The 25,522-nt window shown below is 38.4% G+C and overlaps 1 protein-coding gene across 1 annotated transcript in view; it reads left to right on the top strand.

Annotated features, from left to right (window-relative positions):
• afap1l2 (actin filament associated protein 1-like 2) overlaps positions 1 to 25,522 on the top strand; it is a 49,619-nt gene that overhangs the window by 5,295 nt on the left and 18,802 nt on the right. The window contains exons 2-4 of the mRNA XM_014007586.1: positions 13,838 to 13,966; positions 21,453 to 21,521; positions 24,967 to 25,058. Coding sequence (XP_013863040.1) covers positions 13,838 to 13,966; positions 21,453 to 21,521; positions 24,967 to 25,058 — 290 coding nt within the window. The remainder of the gene's footprint in view (positions 1 to 13,837; positions 13,967 to 21,452; positions 21,522 to 24,966; positions 25,059 to 25,522) is intronic.

Here is a 25,522-nt window from a genome sequence, read left to right as displayed (position 1 = left end):
TGTGTGTGTGTGTGTGTGTGTGTGTGTGTGTGTGTGTGTGTGTGTGTGTGTGTGTGTGTGTGTGTCATGGGATGAAGTTGCCAACGGGGGAGTGAGCGGGGAGCGCAGGAAGCTGAACTGGGCTGTAAAAATGATGAAAAGAAAGACGGTCTTCCTGCTTTATGGCGGTGAGGTGCTCTGTGGGAGTTTTTTTTTTTTTTTTCGCCCTCGGGGTCTCACTCTCGTTCATTTTCAGGACATCAAACGTGGCCTTAATGACTGGATACAGTAGCTCTGGACTGGACTCGGCACAATGTGTGTGCCTGTCAGCAGGTTCACCACTTTTGATGGAAAGCGCTGCCACGCACGCGTGATCACAGACACACATGCACGTTAGCTAACTTTCCCCACAGCTCTCATTCCTGTGGGAAAAATAACCGAGCATTAGACGCTYTTATGTGGTCAATTCTGCGGTGGAATTACTTGTTGCTTATTGATGCTGCTTGTCCTTTTACTCCTTGGTCAGCCGAAGCTGCGACAACTTGTTAAACCTCTGCTTTTTTGTGAAGCAGTGAAACTGATAATCAGTAGCTATTTTAATCACATCATAAAGACGCAACGCCTTGCATGATCTGTTAGTGTTCAGAATATGTGTTTTGAATGACTATCAGCTACTAGTACACCAAATTCTAGCTCAATATCTGTTAAACTGCAGTATAAACGTTTTTTTTTTGTGTGGGCTAAGGTCGATTAGTTGTGTTGGCCATCGTGTAGATGCACATCTAACAATTTCCCTATAATCTGTTTAGCAGTCAAACTTGATCATCAATTTTTACTTGAAAGATCCCCATTATGTTTCCGTTTTCTTCCGCTTATGCGGGTTCAGGTCRTGGGGGCAGCAGCCTAAGCAGAGGGACCCAGACTTCCCTCTCCCCAGCCACTTGGGCCAGCTTGTCTGGGGGGAATCCCAAGTAGAGATGTGACGTTCGCAAATGATCCGAATCTTTTGAACGGCTCTTTACAACGAACGATAGGAGCCAAACGGCGAGCAGTGACGAGCCATTTGTAGTTTTATTTCTTTTATTTCTCATATAATATTTATTTTTTTCATACTTAAATCCCTCCCGCTTTGCGTTTTCATGGAAAACATGAAGCGTTGTGGAGTACAGAAGCTCACGGTGAAAGGGGGAGGGGGGTTTCCGCTTGACAAACACATGGTTCTACCCACATGATGGGATTACGTCATTACGTACGGCTACATGATCATGTATTTCCCCACGTGATGACGTAATACGTTCAAATTCGAACGGCTCTTTTGAACGGCNCACAAGGTTAATAGTTTCAGGATCACAAGTGTAAGACTGGAGGCTGAGGATCATTACCCATAGGAAGCGATGTATCAGCGATGACCTGCTCACTGGACCCGCCTTAAATAGGAAAACCACCAGGAGGACTCAAATGGGTTGCAGCTGTGTCATTTGCTGATCCAATTAGTGACAGATGCTTCACTTGGGCCAGCTTGTCTGGGGGGAATCCCAAGTAGAGATGTGACGTTCGCGAACGATCCGAATCTTTTGAACGGCTCTTTACAACGAACGATAGGAGCCAAACCGTGAGCAGTAACGAGCCATTTGTAGTTTTATTTCTTTTATTCCTTATATAATATTTATTTTTTTCATACTTAAATCCCTCCCGCTTTGCGTTTTCATGTAAAACAGGAAGAGTTGTGGAGTACAGAAGCTCACGGTGAAAGGGGGAGGGGGGTTTCCGCTTGACAAACACATGTTTCTACCCACGTGATGGGATTACGTCATTACGTACGGCTACATGATCATGTATTTCCCCACGTGATGACGTAATACGTTCAAATTCGAACGGCTCTTTTGAACGGCTCTATGAAACAAACGACTCCCCAAGATCCGGATCACTTCAAGGAGCCATTTTTCCCATCTCTAATCCCAAGACATTCCCAGGCCAGCTGAGAAACATGGTCCCTCCAGCGTGTCCTGGGTCTTCCTCTGGGTCTCCTCCCACTGGGACGTGCCTGGTACACCTCACCGGGGAGGTGTCCAGGAGGCGTCCGAACCAGATGCCACCTCGACTGGCTGCTCTCGATGTGGAGGAGCAGCGGCTCTACTCTGAGTCCCTCCCAGATGACTGAGCTTCTCACCCTGTCTCTAAGGGAGAGCCCCGACACCCTGCAGAGGGAACTCATTTCGGCCACTTGTATCGCAATCTCGTTCTTTTGGTCACTACCCAAAGCTTGTGACCATAGATGAGGGTAGGAACGTAAACCGAGAGCTTTGCCTTTTGGCTCATCTCTGACTTCACCACGATAGAAGTCCTTTAGTCAGGATCTTGACATTTGCTATCTGACCTTTAGACTGTAAAAGCTGTTTTAAAAGGGATGTTTCAGAACACTTACAGGCAGCGCTGACACTTGAAAGCCATTTAWAAGTGCATGCAGAAAATCAGCTCTTTGTTGTTGAGCTGATATCAAGAATGAGCTTCAAACGAAACATCTGAACCAAGTTTGAACCAAGAGCTTCTCCTTGTCTGAATAAGCAAGTTGTGCAGAAGAATGATTTGGTGTGAGTTACTGCATCTTAATCGAGATAAAGCTTATACGACTCACATTTTTTTATAAAAGCACTAAAGATTTACTTTGATATTTAGAGGCTGTTAAGAGTTTGAGCCGTGAAGAGCTGCCTCATTTCTCCAAGGGCCAGAGTAACAGAGAGCGCCAATCTGAAAATTAAAGTGTCAGAAAAGTTGAAGTGTGAGATGAATAAATGCATTCCCCCTGGCTCTGGTTGAGGTCATAGCCCACTGCTTGGCTACAGTGGCAATCTCCATTCATGACATCACACATACGTTATCTGCAGCTCTYTCAAATGATCAAACAAGTCGTATGGATTATACAAAGATTTAGACGCTCCTAAAGCAAATTTCGACACATCCAACGTCAGGAATCAAGTTCAATTGAAAGGTTGGCTGGAGGTTCAAGGTCTTCAACAGACTTATCACGTRTGTGTATTTCTATCCTTCGAGCCACTGCTTCAGCATATTTTACAAAACTTAATAGTGATTTGTGTAAGTAGTAATATTATCAGTAGAACGGCTTTGAGGCTAGCATGGTTGCTACGTGTAAAGCTATCAGTACAGTAAAACAATTGAAGGTTTACCGTACCTGTTTAGGGACAAAAAGTTCAGGGATGGGATCAGGGTGGTCCTGTGTTGGTTCTTTGCCTCCAATAAAATGGTTGGAGGAGACGTTAAKCCCAGTGTTGCACTTTTTTCCAATCAAAATCAGCTCATCCCATCACTCGTAAGCACTTAGTATCGCCTTGCTGCTGAAAAGTGCTATTCAAATAAATGTGACCTTACCTTACCTTACTCAAAACCAGCTGTTAGCTAGCATCTTAGCTTTGGAAAAGGGGCCAAAAAGACTCCTTCCCCGTGGAGATGATGGCCGTATCTTGAGTCACTGTTACAAGGACTGTAGCACAATGTGTTTTGGTCCTCCGTGTGGAATTTGATGCAGTTTTCCAGGATTTCTTTATGTTTAAACACAGCTAACTGTGACTGAAACCAATGGAGGCGCTATCAAAGCCACCTTAAAATATTCAAACTATCCCTTTATTATTCATTTGGTGTAATGTTCAATACTTACCTGTAACGTCAAGTTGCAAATATGTTTAACCATAATAATGTCTTCAGAGCTCAGTTTTTAGTTTATCTTCCCGTATAATCCCATTTCAGACTCAAAATCCTGTTCCATCACCAGATTTGTATTTATTCTCTCTGGTTTCTATGACAATGAAATCAAAACACAGCTTGAATTAATCAGCCATGTCACGGTCATTTCTGCCTCACAGATGAACTCGGCTCTGAATAAGAAAAGACCAGAGCCTGCCAATAGTTATCAAACGCCAATCAAACAGCTGTTTTTTTCTTCTTCTTTAATCTTTGTTCATGTAGTAGCAGATAATTATCTGCTACTTCTACATGAACAAAACAGTTGTTTAATTCGTATGTTTTGACCAACCTCGGTTGGCACAGTTCAGTTTTTCCAATGAGGTTAAATACCCACCTATTATCCCACCATTATTTGCTGTTATCGCATCTGGATTGAGGTTTCACAGTGAATAAATTGTACCTCCCAGAACCATACTGGTCACATCAGAAACTGCACACAAATATGAGGTTTCATTATACATCTCTATGAGGGAAAATCCATGTAATTTACTTACAATCCATACAACTTTAAATGAATGCAAAAAAAAATGTTTTGTTGTTGCTGCAGCTGTTTTCTCAAATAAATGACTCTTTTTTTTTTTACAAGTTATCTAAAAACAAGAGCAAATTAAAACAAAAGTGAAAGTTTAGACTTTTGGCAGGCCAGTYGAACACCATCAGGTTTTGATGGTGTGAAATAAAGTAAATCCAGTGGTTCGTTGTGACGTTTAGTTACTGGATCCAATTCTCCTTCTTGTCACCACTTCCCTTTTTACAGGAAGTTACACCTTATAAGGTGACAGTTACATTTTGAAATTGTTTTTTTTCCTTGCTACTCTTAATTTTAAAATGGAACAAGATGAGTTTATTTCATTATTTCAAACACAACTCAGCGTGTGTGTTTTTAGGTTCACACATTGAATGCATTTGTTTTGTTGCTTTTTTACTCCCTGTACCAGAGAGACCATGTTAAATTAAATAACCAATACAAGACGTCATATTCTATATGGCATCTGGCATTACTGCATTACAATTACTGCAATAAAGTTTAATTGTTTTCTTTTATTTCACAACAGCTGTCACAACATCGTATATGTGTGATCTAAGATGGCAGAATACGTACACAGGCAAAAGACATGAAAGCAGATTTTTTTTCTTTTAGTTTTGCAAAAATTAGTCTACGAAGGCAACATCTAATCATCCATGTCATTAAAATATTATATAATCCTCCAAATCTAGCTTTAAATTAAAAATTGTAGAACAGGTATCTTTAGAAACACYACTTTTTAATCCTAATTGTTTTTCTTTCCTTTAAAATAAACTAAACTTTTCTGTATATTGAAATGCTTGGGGATTCCTCTTTATATGAAATCCTTGTTGACATCACTTCAGACTAATAAAAATTGTCAGCAAAATGTCAAGCTGTACGGATTGTCTGTAAATGAAATGGATTTACCCTCATTTTGCAGGTAAACACGTGGAGAGAATTCTTACAGAATTTTTTCCAAAACCCAGCTTCAATTTTTTTAAATATCTGAAAATTTAGAACATAAAAACAAAACAATAAATAAGAATTGAATAACCATCTTCCAGCCCTCTCATGAAATAAGTTCACCACCTCTCCCCGTCCTCCTTTCCTTGCTCCTCCACGCTGCAGGTGCTTTTATATCTGCCCCACCTTTTCCCCCCCGCGGCTGACAGTCTGCTTGTCACCCCGCAAGATATAGGTCTGCAGGGGTTGACACGTATAAAAATTTAGTTTTCCAACATCTACAGAACTAGCTTGTTAATCTGTGTATTCGTTTTTTTTTCTTTTACAAATAAAATTCTGTTTTTTCAACCTAAATGTAAGAATGTAAAATAGAACTAGACATGGGTTTTTACGGTGTAAAAACAAGTGTGCATTGCCACGTAGCATATCATTGCAGCATGGCTTTGCCTGCAACATTGGACTTGCAGAATGAACTTTGACCAAGTTTAAATGTGTTTTCTATACCAGCTTGTGCCCGTCACATCAGCAGGTGTTTGTAATTAAGGTAATTGTGTGACAATATGAAGTTTGAAGAGATTTTTTGTTAAAGTTGCATTACCTGGGTTTTGAACCCTGATCTCCCACATGAAAGTCCATAACATAGACCATTAGACCAATGGAGCTGTGGCAAAAGATGGTGGCAGGAGTTGGTTTGTATGTGTGCAGAAAGAGGCCACATCGCCAATACAATTATTGACACAAAATGCATAATATTACAACAATCGAGCAGTATTAAGACAATATTATAGTAAAACATCAAAATACAATCATATTAGTACTGTAAACACTGAACTACTGAGTTGAAATATTAAACTATGGTGCAGTACCATATTGCAGCAGGGGGCAGTATTGTACCAATGCAAGGCTCCATTGACTGCCATTATAATTCATTAAACATTAATATTTCATAAACTATAAGTTTTACAGGCACCAAAAGGCATAGCCATCATTTGGCACAGGTACTTTACAAATATAAATTACAATGGCAGCTCTAGGACAAAGTATGCAGGAGGAGAAGCATGGCAAAGTTGAGATGACTTGGATGGGAAACGAATCACAATAGTGTGCATTGCATTGGCAATGCACACTGACTAATAAAAAATCTAGAGTGTTTGATTTTTGCTTGGCTTAGCTACATCCACAATAAAATATGTTTTTTTATGATGTAGCTTTACCAGAAATGACGGAAGCTGTCAAAGAAAAGGAGTTTATAGTTGCTGGAAAAAGACTGCTTAAAATAATCAAATTTAACAAATTGTGCACCATTTTAACCCTTTTAGATAAAGTTTAAAATGCAATATTGAAAAATTCCTCATTAACATGGCTTGCATATTTCTGTATTAACTTAAGATTTTAGTGCATTTAGCCCACATTCAGTTCTGTAGAATGATTGGTTTTGTTGGTAAATGTCCTTAAAGTTCAGTGTTTTCAAAGTGTATTGAGTGAACAGATCAGCTGGAAGTTAATATCTGTTGTGACTCATTTGTATTAATTTGTGAACACCTTTTAAAAGTTAAGGTTAAGTCCACCACATGAGGAAATGAAAGAGAATATGGTTTTGCAGTTGCAGATTCAGTGTGCAGCAGTCAAAATGAGCACGCACAGGCAAGGTTGTGGGAAGCAGGGGTACGGATGGCGCTGCAGCAGAATTCATTTGTGCCGCTAAATTCCAATCATGTTTTGATGTTGTTGAGTTCTAGCACATAAACCGGCCCTCTTGTTGTATATCTGTGTGCAAAGGAGCCACTCAAAACCAGCAAAACAGCAAATTTTTTGTTTGAAATTTCTCAAAACAAAATACCTCTTTAGCCGTTTAAGCAATGAATTTGTGCCTGAATGAGCTCAAGAATGAGGATGGAGCTGCTGTTTTCCGCTGCTGCAGTTCAAAGTGCACAGCGTGAGACCGAGTGGCGAGATGAGTCAAGGGAAAGTGTCTGGTGATTCTGGCGGATGAACAAACGAATGCAGGCGCCTCGATACGATGGCATGAAAAGACGCAGACGGACAGAAGTTGTCACGTTAAACCGCTTATGTTGCTAGATTTACTGTACATCTCAGATCTGGCGAGATGCAAAGGAAGGGATGCGAGCGCAACTGTTTTCACCATCTGCCCCACATCTGAAAGTATGACCGTGATTCAGAAAGGGAGAGTCGTCCAAACAGACTTTAACCAGCCGCTCTAAACCGAACCGGCTGGACCTCTTGCATCTCAGCTGCTTCTATTGCATCATCTCCTGAAGGCATGATCACTTTGGATCGCAAGTTGTTTATGTTTTCTTTAACTCTCCAGAAATCTTTTTTTAAGCTGATCAAAGTCACAAACATGTACAGATACTGCATCGGCGGACCAGGCTATTTCCTGGAACATAAATCAATGACCTTGAACTTGAGAGGGTTGTTCCTGTAGAGAGGTGGAAGATGTGAGTGAAGAGAAGATATGAGAGTAGGAAAAAAGAGATAAAGATCTAAAACTGTTTAAATATGTGCTGCTCGCAGATTGTTTGGCAGCTACAGGTGCTGCTGCTGAGTCAGCACCTGAAAATGAAAGTTAGACTGTTTCCTGATTATTTTTAGCCAAGAGTTCGAGCCCAGTTCTGCTTCTTAAAACTAGACACAAAGGTGGAAAAAAAGTGACTTGATTTACATTGGAAGCTTTATAAATGAAAGCCTGCTTTGCTAATCTAAGAACACCAGTTTCACTTGGCCAGTTTTACCTCTGACACTCGAGGCATCCAGGAGAGGAAATGTTGCCAAAACCCCAACAAGACATCCTTGTTCAGCTGATGGTCAAACTCAGTGAGGAATGTTAGAACAAACTCAAGTCTACTTTCTTTTCTTTTCTGAACTGAAAGTTCACTTTTTGACTAAATATGTCACTTCTGGATTTCAGTTTTGTTTTTGCCCTGACCAAATCTAAACGATAGCTAGATTAAAAAAGAAAAAAATCGTATAGGTCTTCTGGACGGGTTCTTCTCTAATGAAACGTTTCATCTCTTCTCCAAGAGACTTCTTCAGTCTGAGAGTTTCAGGCAAAATTCAGGCTTTTAAGCCCAGCCTCCGTGTGACTGATACTCRCATCACATGGCTATCGTTGACACCTAATTAACACTTATTGTTAACAGGGGGTGGAGTGATACTGGCAATAGCAGCACTGTAGGAGGGGGACAACTGAAAACGGAGGCCTCCACCTCTGTTTAACGATGGACTGTCTTTCTTCATAAAAATGGCTTCTTTTACTCCTCTCTCAACCAACGTTCCTCTCTATCAAGAATGAGAACATCCTCAWCTCTGAAAGAGTGACCGCTGGCCTGTAAATGAGTGAAAACTGCAGAGTTCTGGCCATTAGATGTAGCTCGTCTGTGTTAGGACATTCTTTTGAAAAGTGGCTGCTTTGTTTCCCCGATGTATAACTGGTCGCAGTCCTCCTGGCACTTAACAGCATATACAACATTGCTCTGTTTGTGCCGGGGCACCGGATCTTTGGGGTGAACCAGCCTTTGCCGTAATGTGTTTTGGGGTTTGAAGGCCACTGGGACATCATGTTTAGAAAATAAACGTCTCAGTTTCTCCGAAACACCCGCAACATACGGAATAACCACTGGTTTGGGTCTGGGTTTGGGGTCTTCATTTTCACCTGAAGGTTGCATGGAATCCTGTCTGTGTTTCCTGTCTGCTTTCAGGAAAGCCCAGTCAGGATAACCACACTGCTCCAATCTATAGCTAGACTGAACAATTTAGAACATTTAGATTTCACTGCAGATCTTTGCCTCGATGGGTTAAAGACTGTCTTTCATCATTATTAACCTGATGGCAGGGGTGGAGTTGAGCTTTTTTGCAAGGGGTGGCCAAGGTGTTTTTTTTACAAATAAAAAAGCACTCTGGTTTTGAAAATTTTAGATGTCCACCACAGCTAATTCTAAATGGCTTTAATTCAACTGTTTTAAATAATATTAAGCTGAAGTTTTGTGTGGTCATAGCTAAGAATGATCCAAAAACCATGCTGTATGCAAGTCACAACTTATTATCCAGCCAATTTTAGACATGCAAAGCTGAAGATTAGTGTACAAGCAGCCGAAAACAATCTTTACCAAATTCTAAATGCTAATCAAAAATTCAAAATGGCTACAATGCTAATTTTACGAAGGGCTATTAAATCATTTTTAAACATACGCAGCTGAAATTTACATAGTGCAGTAGTATCAGAGAGCAATTGTTTACAAAACCTAAATGTAAATACAAAATCCAAGAATCCCATCCACTTGTCAAATATTTGGGGGCACCACCTGGGGGTGGTCAATCAGGTGTCACCCCACCTCTGGCTCCGACCCTGCCTAATGGAACTTCTTCTTTTTTCAGTAAAGTGATGAGACCATTAAAAACATAGCCTTTTCATGTTTTTTTTTTTTTTTTTTTTTTTTTTTTTTTGTTCTTTGCTTTTTTCCACTACTGGCATCTGTAATTTCATGGTTCTCTATTTTAGAGGTTGTTACAAATCTGTTTCTGGTGATTTGGCTGCAAGTGGTCAACTCTGATGCCTCTGTTCACACTTGGGGATAAATTGTGTAACTCAAAACATTTTAGAGATAAGAGATAAAGGCACATTTGCAATTATTAGTATAGGATTATTTATATTTATTAGAGTCCTGATTTATCTCCATTACATATGTATGTAAACGTCTGCAAGAAAAATGTATTTGTGTGTGTGTGTGTGTGTGTGTGTGTGTGTGTGTGTAATGAAATCTGTTTTTATTCAATTTGATCAAGATTAAGGAGCAGACGTCCTGCTTCGTAAATAAGACGTGTCCCTTATTTCGCCCCAAACTTCCCGATGAAGATCGCAGGAACTCTTTAACTTCTTTCTTCATCTTCCACCTCACAGAATAGCATCTGTGTTGCTAAAAAAAGACAAACAAAAGAAGCAATACTTTGGTCCAGATGCGGGGATGAAAGCTGATTTTTGTTAAAGGAGTGATAAGGAGGAAGCTCGTTCTCCATTAAGGTTTCAGCCGTAATTAAAAGAACAATTAATGCAAGCAGGCGGCGTAACACAGACCTTCAGCTAATAAAGCAGGAAGCATTTGATTTATATAAACAGGTTCAGCATTTTCCACACAGACTGTATTTGAATGAATGATTTTATTTATTCGGGACAGTGTGCAATTAAAACATAATTTGATGCATTGCACCAGATTTAGCCTAAGGCTAATTTACATTTGTAGTTTGTAGTCAAACAGTAAAAACAAAACAACAGCCAACAGTAAAATGGAAGTAAGAGAGGAAAAAAAACTGAAAAATAAAAATTATATAAAATAAAACATTTTACAATTTAAAAATACACAAAACACCCCACCCCGCTGTCCAAACACAAAATTATGCCCACCTCCACCCCACCCTCCAACCCACACAACCTGCAACTCTAAAATTGATTAGTGCATTTCAATGATTGCAACATTGGGTAGATTTAAGATATTTTTTACGATTATTTTTAAAACTAATAAAAKAACTACAAGTTTTTACACGATCAGGCGCAGCGTTCCACWGAGCGATGGYTTTAACCGAAAAAAGCTGCTTGTCCAAAGGCTGATCGYYGAGCAGGAACTTCACAGCTCTGCCTGGATGTTCTGGTTAAGYGCAAAGAAACAGCTGAACRGTWATAAACAAATTTTTGCAAACAGATCGGCGCTAAACCGTTTAAAWTTTTATATACTGTTTCCACATTTTGAGAAAACTCTAAAATTTCTCCTGCAGGGATTAAAGACGTTCTGATTTTTATTTAATGCTGCGGTGAAGCTTCTTACAACCCAAGTTACTGAAGTCAGACTAGATTCAAACACAGCCACAATTTAAGAAACAAAAAAAACTTGTATTTGAACCTTATAAATCCGGAAGTCGATAAAGCAACTGATCTAAACAGTACAGATAAATATAATAAAGCAAATAAGGAACAACACAGTGTGGGTGTTTGTAAATTTAACTAGTTTTTTTTTTCTTGTCCATTTTTGCTCTTATTCAGCTGCAACAGTTAAAACTCCTGGCAGTGTTCTCGCTCTCTCATGCTCTCCCAGGTTCCTCTCGGCTGTCCTGCACGAGTGAACTGTTTATGCAGTGGGGTTGCRGTCACTCCACTGGATGTGCAGCGGGCATCCGGCCAACCCGAAGCCCACAGAAACGGCCGGCTGCAGACCTCCCTGCGCTGTCAGCTGACTCCGTTTCCCAGGGTCCTCGGATCCCAAAGGCCATCTGAGTCAAACTCTACAAATACACAAGAAGGAGAAGCTGGAAAAATGTTTGGATTCTTGTCGGGTGGCCAAACACTCGCAGCAAAACATCAGCTAWAAGTGCAGTCGATTTGGTTTTAATCACTCAGCCTAAAGACTCTGCTGTAGGCAGATCTGTGACACTTYAAATAAATAGTTCAGGTTTCTAGTTTAAAGTGGGGTTCCGTGGAAAGGTTACGAACGATTCATTTTTTCTACCTGCTGCTGTTTGATTCATTGATTCCTTTCTATAAAATGTCTCAGTCCAGCCCACCCATGAGTTCGTATCATCATATATAACTTAAAATAAAAACTGGATTTTAAATCAGAACAAAAATGCACTGGAGAAACATACAGACGTCTGACGCCTCATGCTGCAAAAAAATTTCCCCCATTTTGCTTTGATGCGAGGGAGCTGAGGGAGACAGGGATAAATGTTCACCCACCAGCCTCAGTTTGAGCCAGAAGGAGTCACTCGAACAAGTTATTTGACAAAGTTCAAACACTTCACTTTCCTGTAGAGTTTTTAGGTTTTATAAAGAGCAAACTTCGGTCCTTGTGTAGAATGGGGTTCACACATAATTAGACACATTAACATATTTGACCGTAACCATTATCAATTATATCTTTTAGTTATGATTTTGTTTTTTGTCACTTTTAAGTCAGTCAAAATATTTAACTTCCCTTAAAGAAATACAGTGACATTGCTTCAGTTTCTTATACTTCTTATAGGTTTTTGCTTACCTTTAGCTACTTTTAGCATTTAATTCTGTTTTTTTTTTTTCATCTAACCACCATTTTGCTTTTATCAGGTTTTATCATCCCTTTCACTATTGTTAGTCGACGTTTGTGTACTTTTGGCTTCTAGCTAGCCATTTTAGCTTTTAGCTGCCATGATGTTCTTTACTGCTTTTAGCTATTTAGCTTTTAGGATTTGGCTGCTTCTAGATTGTGATTATCTGCTATTAACTCAAAGTCTTTTGCTACATTTAGTCATTCATTTACTACTTTTAGCTTCTAGTTAGCTGTTTTCTAATTTTAGCTTTAATTTTTTTTATTAACGTCTAGCCAGCGTTTTACTATTATCGAGTTTTATCTTCCCTTTTACTATTTTTAGTTAGCCTTTGTGTACTTTTGCTTAGTCGATGTAGCTTTTAGCTGTCATGTTGTTCTTTACTGCTTTCAGCCAGCGTTTAGCTACTTTTAGGTTTTAGCTGCTTCTAGCTTGTGGTTAGGTACTTTAAAGTCTTGCTACATTCAGCATTTAGCCATCCTTTATTAGCTTTTAGCTACTGTTATGCTAGTTTTAGCTAGTGTATGGTTGCATTTAGCCTTTTTGCTATTTTCAGCCTCTTAGCTTGTGTTTTGCTTCTTCTCAAAGACGTGATTTTCAGCAGATTTCAGCAGCACTCGCGTTTCATTTTCACAGAAAAAGCCTTTTTTTTGGTTGCAAATGTTTTCAGCTCACAAAAYGTTTGATGTAAAATTGCTTGTGTATCGTGTTACTGTGAGAAAACCCTTATGTTTTTCTTTTTAGTGCTCCTATAGAGTGAAACCTGCAGTGTTTTTATTTTTACCCACATTGGCTCCAAAATATCCGTCCTTTTACTCCCACAAGTACCTGCCCAACCATTTTTTTTCCTTTAATGAAGTCTTCCTTCTTTATCCCTTTCTGTCCTTTCTCCTGCTGAAGAAGCCACCCTCACACTGAGGCCCTCTGTAGCAAAAGGGGGCCACATTCATGAGGCTGGGAGACAGTGAAGAAAAACACAAAGAGCTCCCCACACTGTGGAGAGGGGCTGTGAGCTCAGCGCTGACGCCTGAAGGATGTGTGTGGGCTGCACCCAGACACATTGCAACCCCCCAAATCTGACTCCCAACACAGAGGGCTCCTCCCTCCCTGTTCTGAACTTGACCTTCTGCTAAAGTCCCAAAACAACCTCAAAACAGACTTGTAAGCTGTTAAAACTGAAACTTGTTGAGAGAAGTTAGTACTGCCTGACACAAAAACCTTTGAGTTTCTCACATTAAAAAAAGATGACATGAAATTTACAGCTCCTCTATGAGCAAAAAGAAAAAAAAAGCATAGAAGCTCAGGCAATATATTGACTTTATGTTTTTTGTTAGGGTTAATAGGCCTGTCTAGACAGTTCAGACTTCGTGTTTTCTCTTGGCTTTCCCATTCTCTTTGTTAGAAACTGTGACCCTCCTGCTCTTAAATCAATCTGATAACAGTAGATTTTCCTTCGTGCCAATGAATGTACAGTAAGCTTGAAGAAGAGGTTTTATTTTGCTGTAAATCTGAGTCCCTCTTGTCTTTCTTGGCTCCCAGTGCTGGATCAGCTCATGATGGAGCTCCACCGCTTCCTGCTCATCCTGGACAAGGAGAACCTGAGCGGGAACGCCACCATCCAGAAGGGCCTGCTGTCGGACCTCCTCCAGTCCTACAAGTCGTCGAGCGGTAAGCGAACTCGAAGAAGAAGGCAGAACTGAGTGACTTGTTTATTTTTTGAGAATTACGACCTAAATCAACCTAAAGTTTGAAACAAAAATGTGTCAGGGATGACCTGTAAAATTATAGCCCTTTATGTTTTTTCACTGTGCAGCCATCTTGATTCGACTTTAATCCAAAATGTAATCRCGATGTATTTTGCAAATTAGCACAGACAAAAATATTTACTTCTAAATTAAAATCTAAAGAACGCGCTTAGAGCTTTCTATTTCAGTAAACTTTGTTGTTGACGTTCAAACACCGCCCCCCTTTAAACCTGGAGCAGCTTTCTCTTCCTCTAGCGTAATTTTCCTCGCACAGCTCTCAATCGTTGAAGGGTTTTAACGTGTAGGATTTGATCTAACCTGCTTTCACTTCAAAAACATGCTAAATATTCCCTCAAAATATCAATCAGAATCAGTTCCTGAAAAAGTCTAAATTGGGACGTGGGGTCAGGAGTTTCAGATTGGTGTTTAACGGAGGTGGGTAGGAACTAGTTGCAAACTGTATACTTAAGGAATTTTTGGGGGGGAAWGATACTTTTAGTTTTACTACACCATATATTTTACTTTACTTGAGTAATACTATGAAGTATCACTACTCTAAATTTAGTAATTTATTGGACAACTAAGTTTTACTTGAGTAAAAATATGTTGAAGTAATGCTACTTCTACCTGAGTACAACTGTTGGATACTCTAATCACCTCTGGTGTTTACTTCTGTATCTAACTGAACTTCTAGTTTTGTGTTTAAAACATTCTGATAATGTTTCTGATTGGAATTATTAAGACCTATTATTTCTATTAATTCTATTAATTCTTACCATAAAAATACATCTGGAATATGTGAACACCTTTTGGAGTCAACCCAATTCAAGATGGCCGCCACCTCCTATTGAACTTAGTAAACACAAAAAATGGCTAAATAAATCCACCCATGTGTGCTACATACAGTATTACATTCAGCAATGTCTCTATTAGCAAAGTATCTTGTGAACCAGTGGACATAAAATCAAAAGCAATGAGCTTTTCAGATTTTCATCGGTTAAAGTTTCGTCAGGATGCACGTTTCAAACATTAGTGACGGCACAAACAGAAAATGTCACTAAATATCCTCTCATGCGCTCATGGTGCTGTGGTTATTCACGGTTCCATTCCTCTAAGGTCAACCAGATACATTAAAAAGTCTTTGTCTTCCTGTGAAACGCAGCCTTTGCTCTCATGAAGGAGCTCTACTCTTTGACCTAAAAGAAGCCACCGAGCCACCGTCTGTGGTTTCATTTCCCAGCTTTCGACTCTCACGGACCGCCATGTTGGAAATCTGCTACTCTGAGCTTCTTTTTATTTTTATTTTTTTATGTTAGAGTGCGTTAGAGCTCAGAGTTCATGTTGAGGATAACTCTCAGTTATCTTAATCAAGAAATTTTGCAGAGTTGTAACGTAACTAAGTACAAATACTTTGTTAATGTACTTAAGTAGAATTTTGGGTATCTGTTCTTTACTTGAGTAATTATTTTTCAGCCTACTTTTCACTTCTACTTCTTACATTTTCACACAATTACCTGTACTTTCTAATCCTTACATTTAAAAAAAAAAGGCAAGAAGTAGAAAGTCGTTACTTTTATTTCGTTTTTGCTTGTTTTCATCCCAGCTTGTTATTGTAAAAAAATACTATCCGTGTAAATTGTGCCTCCTAGACAAAGTGAATTTAATTGTGGTTTAATGAGAAGTATAAATATATAAAATTTTGTTACCGTACTTTGTACACAAACAAATCATGTCACACTCCAGCAGGACATAATCATTAAAATAAAAGGACTGTACTTAAGAAGTATTTGTATTTCATGAATTATATTATTATATTTGGCCACAGCCCTTGGATAGATTATTATTTTGGAGAAAAGGTTTGAGCAGCCTTGATATACTGTTTATAAACTGAAACAGCTAGACTAGTGCATCCTAAATTTAACATAAATTAATTATTTTAATACAACAGTCATTTCTGCAAATTTTGGGGAGGTCACCTCCTAATAAATGTCCTCACAGAAAATCTACCTGCTCCTTTTAAATTAATAGTTTTACTTTTAATACTTAAGTACAAAAAATATCAGATACTTTAAGACTTTTACTCAAGTAATATTCCTAAAGGAGACTTTAACTTTTACTTAAGTAATTTTTTGGTAAGATGTTTGCACTTTTACTCAAGCATCACTTTGTGGTACTTTATACAACACTGATATTTTGCTAACACAGAGCCAGGCAAAAGTGGCACCTCTCCTTCAGCAGCAAGATGCAACTGTTCTAATCTGTTTGGTTTTAATTCTTTTACAACTTCTGACTCCTTTGGACTGCAAAGGTCCACCCCTCTGTCTTTCTCAGAGAACTGTCCACAAACACACGCAGAGCAAGTCCTGATTTTCCATGTTCAGCTCTCGGACTCGTCCCTGGCTCCGGGCTGTATCATTTTTCCAAAGCGACATTTATCCCCCGGAGGGGACGCTCACTTCCTTTGCAAAGCGGTTTATAAATAGCCTTTTCAACTCTGTTCCCTTAAAGTCTGTTTTCCCTGTTCAGGCGAAACATGGCGATGTTCCTCCGCCGCTCGGTTTCACCTCGCTGGATCAGTTTCAAAGGAGGAAACGCTCCTCGAAGAGTTTCTSCTGAGGCTGGGGTTCTGTTTGATTTCCTCTCAGGGTCTGATCTTAGTCAGCTGAAATATTAAATTCAAACAGAGATTCCTCTGAGCTGAACTGGGACAAGTTCCCATGCAAAGTTCCAGTAACTAACCGGAGCCTGCTGTTCTGTGACTTCAGGCTTTGTTGTTGTGTTTGTGGAAATGTTGCAGTTCCTTCATACTGTCTATCATTATTGTTAGCAAAAACACCTCACCATTGTCAATATTCTGTATTTAAGTATTAACTTTTAGTCATCTTAAAGAAATAGTTCAGATTTTTTTGAATTAAAGTTCACTGGAAAGGTTATAAACCAGAGGTGCCCAAAGTGGGGCCCGCGGGCCAAATTTGGCCCGCCAAGCCATTTGATTTGGCCCACTAGAAGTTGTCCTGGTTCCTAGATTGTAATCTCCTGTCTTATGTAGAAATACTATATTTACACTTAGTCTTTTCAACCATTGGTCCAACTATAGGTACAAGGAGCTGCAGTCAGATAGTCCTAACTCATGGTGGTACTTTATCCTTAAAATATTTGAAGATTAAACTTAAAATACAAGTAACTTCAAGAGACATTTATATTAGATTTAAGTCCATACCTAGATTTCCACACCTTATAAGACCACATATACTCAAATTTTAAATTATGAAAAGTCCCATGAGCCTTTGCTGCTGAGCAAAGGCTGAATTTTCTCCATGTCCATGGGCTGAAAAAACATACAAAAAATGTGGGCAACGGCACTGGCTGCTAGCATAATCATAAAAAATACAACTTTACTTGAAGTATTTGCATTTCGTGTATTTTATTATTGCATTTGGCCCACCACCCTCAGATTGATTTTAATCTTGGCCCTTTCAGGGAAAATGTTTGGGCACCCCGTTATAAACAATTAAAATCTTACCTGCTGAAATTAACTATCCCGTTAAACGTCTTGTTTTTGCTGCATTACTCCATTTAATTTTGCTTGAATTAATAAAAATCTATTCAATAATCATTTTGTCTTCTCCTAAATCAGTAGAACAGGCTGGCATTTTTAAATTTTCAATCCATTTTTAAAYGTCTTTGAGTCCAAATTATTGAGAAAAAGATCCATACTTGGGGTTAAGCCAACATTAAACAAGTTTAATGTCAAGTTCAAGCTTAGCTTTCTGTTTGTCGATTAAAATTCAGTTTTTATTCAAATATAAACGAACAAATCAACATTTCTCTYATTAAGATGAGAAAAATTAAAATACAGCAAACACGTTATGTTTGTCTATTTTAGTCCATCCGGGTCATATTTAAGTTTTTTTTTAACTCAGTATAAAAGTAAAAGGCAGATTTATTTTTAGATTTTTAATTATGTATGAAAATATTCAAGCTCTATCCAACTTTTCATTCCTGTTGGCCTAAATGGACATGAATCCAAGTGTTTGTTGTTTGAGAGGGACGTGTATTTCCAGTCTTTGAGGTAGGAGTGGCCCAGGCTTCTGCGTGCCGATGAGGAGGGCTCTGATTAATGTTTGATGAATGTTTGCGGCGGTGAGAGTGGGTGTCGAAACAGATCCTAGCCTTCTGCACAATAGCCTGCTTGTTTGATAAAACTCCGTTTTAATCCTGGACTTTTCATGGACATCCTTAATAGTTTTTTTTTTTTTTTTTTTTTTTTTTTTTTTGGCACTGTGGTGACGTCAGAGAATCTTCGAAGGAGTTCAAAGATTGAGATGTTTCAACTCTAAAAAGTTTGGATTAACTCATCTAAAATGGTTTTTATTGCATGAATGCACAATATTGTGTATATAATAAATAAATAATAATATAATAAATAATAAAATCAATGAAGATTTTTGCTTAAAAAGTAACCTTTTTGTTTTTAACAATCAAGCATTTCATTAAAAATAAATGAATATCACCCACCACCTTTTATACAACTTAAAAGATGATCATCATACGTTGAGAAATGAAGTTGCAGCTGTTTTAATCAAGCCTTGAAACTAATGCTGTGCACAGTCTCACGCTCAAAGCATGAGTTGTGACTAAATCTCAGCTACTACCACATCAAATTTGAGCTCAATTTTTGTAGAAGTGACCGAGTTGTAGCCATTTTTGTGTCCTCTAAGATCAGTCAGCTGTAGCAGCCATCTTGAATCAGGTTGGCTCCAAAAGTGGAWGAGTTAGAGAAGAACATCCATTGAATATTTCCTGAAAGTTTTATCGTAATTCATCCAGCGGTTGTGGAAATATTTTGCTAACAGACACTTAGACAACAATTTTTAAGCATCAGTTGCATTTAAAACTAACTTAGGGTTAAGCTTATTAGGAGATTTGCTTGCTTTGATTATAGCAGCTCAAATGTTAAAAGTCTTTGTTGATTATTTTTTTATTTTTTAGTTTCATGAAGCATCAAATGTTTTCAATGTAAGGTCATTTTAGCAACTAAAGGCTTACTATAGAGCCATACCTTTGTAACATCTGTAAGATGTGCTTTCACATAAAAAAACATAATCTGGATGGTATAACATGCTGACAAGTTGAATGGTCCTTCTTATTTCAACAGAGGTGTTTAGAGAACTTATAAGGTTGTAAAAGTAGTTTGTAAAAAGGCTACTTGAGTACAAACTAATTATAACATCTACTTTAATATTTTAAAAGTATGTCATCAGACTGACAAAAACTAAAAAGTTGTGCAAATTGTGCTGTTTTTAAAGACTAGAATGAAGTGAATTAATACAAATAAATAACATCATTTCATCTCCAAACGTCTCAGCAGATAGAAAATAGTGTTAGAACAACAAAGCTTGTGTATAAACAAGAGGTCTCACTTCAACATAATCTGTAGGTGTGTCTCTCTGGTGCATTCCTAACAGGTTTGCTCTTCATTCAATGAAGTTACTGACAGTGTGTAGAGTATTCATCATTTTACTCAAGTAAGAGTTGCAACACTTCATAATCATACTGACGGGTCTCAAAGTAAAGCAGATTAGAGCTGCAGCAGACTGAAGACAAACTGGGTAGGAACCAATAATAAAAAGCACAAAGTGTCAGTGTCTGACCATCAGAACCACAGAAAACATTAAATGAGGCCTTGCTGCTGCAGTGGTTGGATGAGAGACTGATGAGAACTGAGTGGGCAGTCAGGGAGGTAAACCTACAGACAGGTGAGTGGAGGAGACGCTGCAACCACAACACACACATTCTCACACACAAACATGAGAGCAAAGGGTAACGAGGCTTTTCTGTAGACATTGTGATGTCTCGTTTATTTTTTTTCTTTAGATTGTACCTAATATTCATAAATCTAAGTTTCCTGCAGTGCTAATAACCCTGTTAAGACTTCAGTATCTCAAATTTGTAGATATTAACACACAGATGATGTTGAAAACTATAAACTCTCAAATATTAAGTACAGTCTTACATTTAAACCCTAATGTTTTATTTCTGAAACACATATTCTTGTCTAATCATCTTGCTGGTTTATTCAATTTGGACACCAATTATGCAAAATATGTTCCTGTCTTTAAATTCAAACTAAACTTGCTAAATGTCCTGATGCATCTCAGTAATCCGGGTAGAAAAATCTTAATAAAAGTTGAGTATAGGTCCACTGGACGTGTTGTTCTTATTGAAAAAAATATTTTGTTTTGCCTCCAAGAGACTTCTTCAGTCTGAGGAGTGTCAGGTAAACTCAGCCATTTAAGCATTACTTCCACATGATGAACAAACAAGTTGAATCATGATAATCCAACTGGTTGTTCACATGCAAAAGACGACCATCAGCCTAACAATCGTCAGGACCCTGTTTATCCTTATTTTTCAAAGGACCATCAGCCTAACAATTGTTACGACTCTGATTGTCTCTATTTTTCAGAGGACCATCAACCTAATAATCTTTACGACTCTGATTGTCTCTATTTGTCAGAGGACCATCAGCCTAACGATCGTTACGACTCTGATTGTCTCTATTTGTCAGAGGACCATCAGCCTAACGATTGTTACGACTCTGATTGTCTCTATTTTTCAGAGGACCATCAGCCTAATAATCGTTACGACTCTGTCTCTATTTTTCAGAGGACCATCAGCCTAACAATCGTTACGACTCTGATTATCCTTACTGCTCACAGGGGACCGAGTCATGCTAACAGCATTGTAAAAGGGGGACAATTRGACACAAAGATCTCCCCCCGTTTAATGACGAGGTCATTCTTAAACTCATTTGTCCACCCATGTCGAAACATTGCCTATAACTCCTCTCTTGGAGGAGAAACAAAACCTTTTTTTTTTCAAAAAGAAGAACTCGTCCAGATGATCTATTCATTTTTTTAGATAAACTTGCTAAATCTTTTAAATGCAACAATTTCTATATTGTGTTTATGCTTTACATAAGACTTTCAACAATTTGTGTATCCTTTTTTTTTTAGCTCATATTCTGCACAGAGTGTTAATAATTGTGTCCATTAGTCAGAATGCATTCTTCTGCTGCTGAGGACTCTTTGCAATTCAATCCCTAAATCTGAATTCAAAATAAAGTCCCATCTGAGTCTTAATCTGTCAAACTAACCATCTTACTGAGTCTTGTCAAAGTTTGTATATTGCATGGACCATCAGTGAAACTTTGGGGGAAATAAATAACAACTTACTGATGATGCTCAGACTGAAGTTTCCTGAGGATGTTGTGGCTGCTTAAATTGTTCTTGCAACACTTTTGGTTTTGATGTGAAAACAACCACGGCCTAAGGTTTGGGTTTATTTTTTCCCTACCCCATCGAACTGTTGACCACATCTTTCTTTCCCCTCGTTGTCTCACACAGGTGCTGATGAAGAATACATTTACATGAACAAAGTCCTTGTCAGTGGATCAAAGGACAGCGGCGACAAAGGTGAGTGATGACCTGAAAAGCATGGGATGATGACAYGAGATAAACTGCAAATAATTTCTATGAAAATGAGTCGATTGTGGCACAATACAACATATTTTGTGCTAAACTCAATTCAACACTCAAAACATTCAAGCAGCAGCTGAGAGATTCTGACTTTTTTCATATAGTACATCTCAAAAACCAGCATTAAATTGTTTAATTGTTGCTATTTTGTAAAACTGCTTCACTCTGTGCCATTATTTTCAAGTGAAAAAAAGACACACAACTATAAAGTATCGGTCAATGATCAGGAAATTTAGGGGGATTTCTAATTGCCATAATGAACCAAATGACGTTCTGAAGAAGAACCAGACATGGCAGGAGAGCATAACAATGTATGACAGACGTGTGAGGTTGAGCTGCAGACCTATAAGAACTGAGGACTGATTGATGAGAAGATTAGCTGCAGCTGTGACTGATGAAACTGGGAACAGGTGTAGCTGGGCATAGGGGAAACAAACTGAGGAAGAAATTGGTCAAAGCACAGCGAACAATAAAAAAACAAATGTTTTTCACCCCGTCTTTTAGCTGCTCCCTTCATCGGGTCGCCACAGGAAACTAACTCGCACCAAGATTTGACAAGAGTTATATGCCCTCTYTGACACGACCACTGACCACCAAGCTACCACAGCCTACATGTGGAGCAGGGGGCAAACATCTTGGGTGCATGTGGGGGTTAAGGGTCTTGTTAAAGGACCCAGAGTGGAGCAAATGTTGCTTCACCTTTCCTACCCACGCTTTTGATGTAAACGGTCAGGGGATTTGAAGTTGCCTTCTCTGACACTGTGCCACCAGCCACTCAATTAGAAAACAAAGGAAACAAATTGAAAAGTAACAAAAAACAACTTAAATTATCAGGACGGCATTTATGGTCACATTTATGCATCGGAAAAACAGTTTTTTGGGGGGTCTTTCCTGTTGTTACACTGAAAAAAAGCACTGTTGTCTTGCAAAGCCCCTTTACTCAAGGGTTTAGTGGAAAGTGCTATACCAACACGCATGTCTTTTAATTTAGTATGCTGGCTTTGCCAATTCAGATTATTTTTTTAAAAGAGGTCAAAAGTGACCTGATGAATCGGCAAACTGATCAATCCATTTTTTGTTTGAGAAAATAAAATTTTACACGAACATACACATGTATGTGGCAGTATTCTCCAGATATGCTTCTGCATGTTCAGGTTGACAGAAATCTGCAGACTTACTGTGTGTTGTTATACACCTCGAGCTTCATTTAGATTCAGATGAATAGCAGACAAGATAAAGCAAGCATACCCCCCCACCTCCTCTCCTCCCACACACCACTTCCTGTCTGTTTCTTCGAAGCTACTCTCCATCTGCGACCGACCCGTTTTGTTTGGACGGCGATGAAGAATGTGGTTTGAGTCAGCACCGGGCTTAACACTGTTTTTGTGTGTGTCCAGCAGCAGCGCTAGCAGAAAGCCTCAAGTTTGGTTTGTTTTCTTTTATTTCCTTCACAGAAACCGATGGAAAGTGGAGATGTAAGAGCGGCGGTTTCTCAATCGGTCGAGGCGCAACTTTTTAAGCTTAAATGTTGCGGTAAAATGTTGCTGATAAAGACACAGACAGATCGCCTGGCTGAGATAAATGCAGCGCTCTTTCTGTGGAAACGATGGGTTGAGTTTATTTGTTCAGAAAACGAGGCGTTCTTATCAGACCCCTCTGTGGGTCACAAGTTACCAAGACAAGGCGGGGTGAAAAACTGCAAACACCTAATAAAACATCTTCACTGAGCAAAACAAAATGTGCATTCTTACTTTGGGTCTAATTTGTGGGGGTGGGCTTTTAATTCCAGTAATTATTTGAATTATTAAAGTAAACCTTTGATGGCTTCAAAAGTTTGTTCAAAGGCACTGACTAAGTGAAGAAGACCAAGGAACTCAGTTTCAAGGAAAGTTAGTGTTATAAACCAATTTTCCAGGTTTTGAACATCACTCGAAAGCCTGTGCAAACTGTGTCCACCATTTTCAACTTAGGGTTATAAATACATTTTTAATGCGCTGTAATTAGCTGAAAGACTGGGCAATAAATCACTGGTGAATTGTCAAAGCTKCATAATAAACACCACAAGCAGTAGTTCTTTATCATATTTTTCCAGAAACCATTAAATTAGAATTAATTTCATTCACCATTTCAAAATAAATACTCTGCTTTAGCCACAAGCTCTTTTCATTGGATAGATATTCATAAAACTACAGGCAAATGTAAAGGTCTATCGGTAGAGTTGATTTTAAGCGGTCAGAAAATGAAAGTTAAAGAGATATACAAGACAGCAATTTATAAACCCCTGACGAGCAGACCCATCAATGCTAAAGAAGGTTTAGCTTCATAGATTAGCATTTAGCTGCCATCTTAAGCTCCCTTATACCAAGGAAACACTGACAATTTACTTTTGCAAACAGTGTTGTGTGCAGCGTGACTGTRGCATAAATAAAACAGAATAAAAGGTGCAAGGTAGCAAACTTGGAAACAGTATAAATGTGAGGATTTATGAATGTTTTTGTTTCCTGAACGAAGCAAAACTTCAAATAGTCAGAAACAGAATCTTGTTTCTGCAAACTGATTTACATTCGTTTGAAAAAGGTGGTACTTTTTATGTATTTTTTTTTTCCCCACACCATCACAGAGCAATTATGTTGAGCTGGCAGCCTGAAGCCATGTTGTCTCAGCAAAATGTGTCAAAAGTAAAATGTAAAACATGTAAAAAGGTCCCTCTAACACAGAACCAAACAAGCCAGTCTGACTGCAAATCTTTAAAAAAAAACATGTCAAAACGACTTTTTCAGCACGGTTTGGAGGTGGGCTTTCAAGWTGAATTGTTGAATAATTTATTTGTTTTTATTAAATATTGAGTCATTGATAATATATCACATTATTCAATACACTTTGAATTACGTGGTGAAAATTATTTGCTATAATCCCGAATGATGGATAAAAAGGAAGAACTAAAATGTTGGATTTAGTAAGACAATTTTTTTCAAGAAGCACTGAATTAATAATATGATTAAGATCTAGAATAAAACAGAAAAGCAGGACAAATAATTAACAAGAGGAATCAAACAAATTGTTTGCTAACCTGGCAGGACTCAATATAAACAATGCAGAATAAATTAAGAAGGGATAAAAGACAGGTGAGAAGCAGCTTTTGACAAAATTAAGTGTACAACAGAGACGGGGAAAAGACAACTTAACACAACAAGTACACTAAGGAGGGTTACTAAAGCAAGGTGGTTTACAAAACCAGGTGAACATCTGGAAATAAAGCTTGAGAAAAACAGACACCAGGTTTTTTTATACAAATATCTGTAATTACAGTAATYAATTTATACACACTATTTCATGATTCTGATACGCTCTGATCTCCAGTCTTTTTACTTCTGTGACCCAGACGAGCGATCTGACGCCCTGGTCAATGGAAAAGTGGCGAAAAATGTCCCAGTGCCACAGAAGAGCCTTCCTGACCTGCCGCCGCCCAGACCTGTAAGTTATTATCAAATCTTTCCCACCAAAACAGGCAAAATTTTCCACTTAATGGGAAATGGCTGCTGATGTAAAATCAAGTTATTTAAAAAAGGTTCAGTGAATTTATTTTCAGGTGACATGAACGAAATGACATTTTTTTCAATTTTATGTAACAGAAAGTTTAATTAAGATGAAGTTATATTAGCATAGAATGTACTGTATTTAACCATAATTAGGCTATTTTAGCAGGGAAACTATGTAAACAGACTGGAAAATGGAGTAAATTTGTTTTTAATTTATCTAAAACAATATCAGTCTGTGGTCATGCATCTTAAAGACATTTCCCATAACCTTAAAGTTCAAAAGCCTGTGGGGGACACATGAAATTCTCCCACAATAATAGGTAATAAACTTCTGATGGAGCATTAAAGTAGTAAAATGCAAGTGTGTGTGTGTGTGTGTGTGTGTGTGTGTGTGTGTGT

This window comes from Austrofundulus limnaeus, unplaced genomic scaffold (assembly GCF_001266775.1).
Source record: "Austrofundulus limnaeus strain Quisiro unplaced genomic scaffold, Austrofundulus_limnaeus-1.0 Scaffold43, whole genome shotgun sequence".
In the NCBI taxonomy this organism is placed as follows: domain Eukaryota; kingdom Metazoa; phylum Chordata; class Actinopteri; order Cyprinodontiformes; family Rivulidae; genus Austrofundulus; species Austrofundulus limnaeus.
Note: the sequence above shows the minus strand (reverse complement) of the source record. Positions and strands in the feature narration are given on the sequence as shown.